The sequence below is a fragment of the Penaeus monodon genome, chromosome 20 (genome assembly GCF_015228065.2).
Source record: "Penaeus monodon isolate SGIC_2016 chromosome 20, NSTDA_Pmon_1, whole genome shotgun sequence".
Taxonomy (NCBI): domain Eukaryota; kingdom Metazoa; phylum Arthropoda; class Malacostraca; order Decapoda; family Penaeidae; genus Penaeus; species Penaeus monodon.
The window spans coordinates 46,001,048-46,001,418 of record NC_051405.1 but is presented as its reverse complement, the minus strand read 5'-3'; the positions used below and the strand labels follow the sequence as shown (position 1 = coordinate 46,001,418).

The 371-nt window shown below is 28.6% G+C and overlaps 1 protein-coding gene across 1 annotated transcript in view; it reads right to left on the bottom strand.

The window, feature by feature from the left end:
* Nucleotides 1–188: 188 nt before the first annotated feature.
* The window catches only part of LOC119585874 (centromere protein X-like), a gene marked incomplete at its 3' end in the record, with an annotated part of 5,923 nt that continues 5,740 nt past the window's right edge, over nt 189–371 (bottom strand). The window contains 1 exon segment of the mRNA XM_037934605.1: nt 189–272. Coding sequence (XP_037790533.1) covers nt 189–272 — 84 coding nt within the window.

The following is a 371-nucleotide window of genomic DNA, read 5'->3' as shown; positions in this document are numbered from 1 at the left end:
GTGACCTTATACTAAGCTCAAAAAGGATATATATCAAGAATTTTGGCTTACTTAAAGTCAAGAATATGCCTTACAACACATTTTTAGTAATGGATTCCTAATCCTTTGAAAAAATAAATATAAAGAAAAATAAGTAACCATGCAAAAAAAAATTACTTTAAATAAAATTATACTATATCTAAATATACCTCTGCAACCATCTTGATAGCATCTGCACTTATGCGAACTTTTTTATCATCAAGATGACTTCGTAGAAATTCCTCAACCAGTCTCTGTTGGAGAAAACAAGATGACATAAAAGACTGTTGAATGAACACTCATTTAATGGCTTATTATTAATACTGCCTTTTAAATTGGAATTATGGATTCCA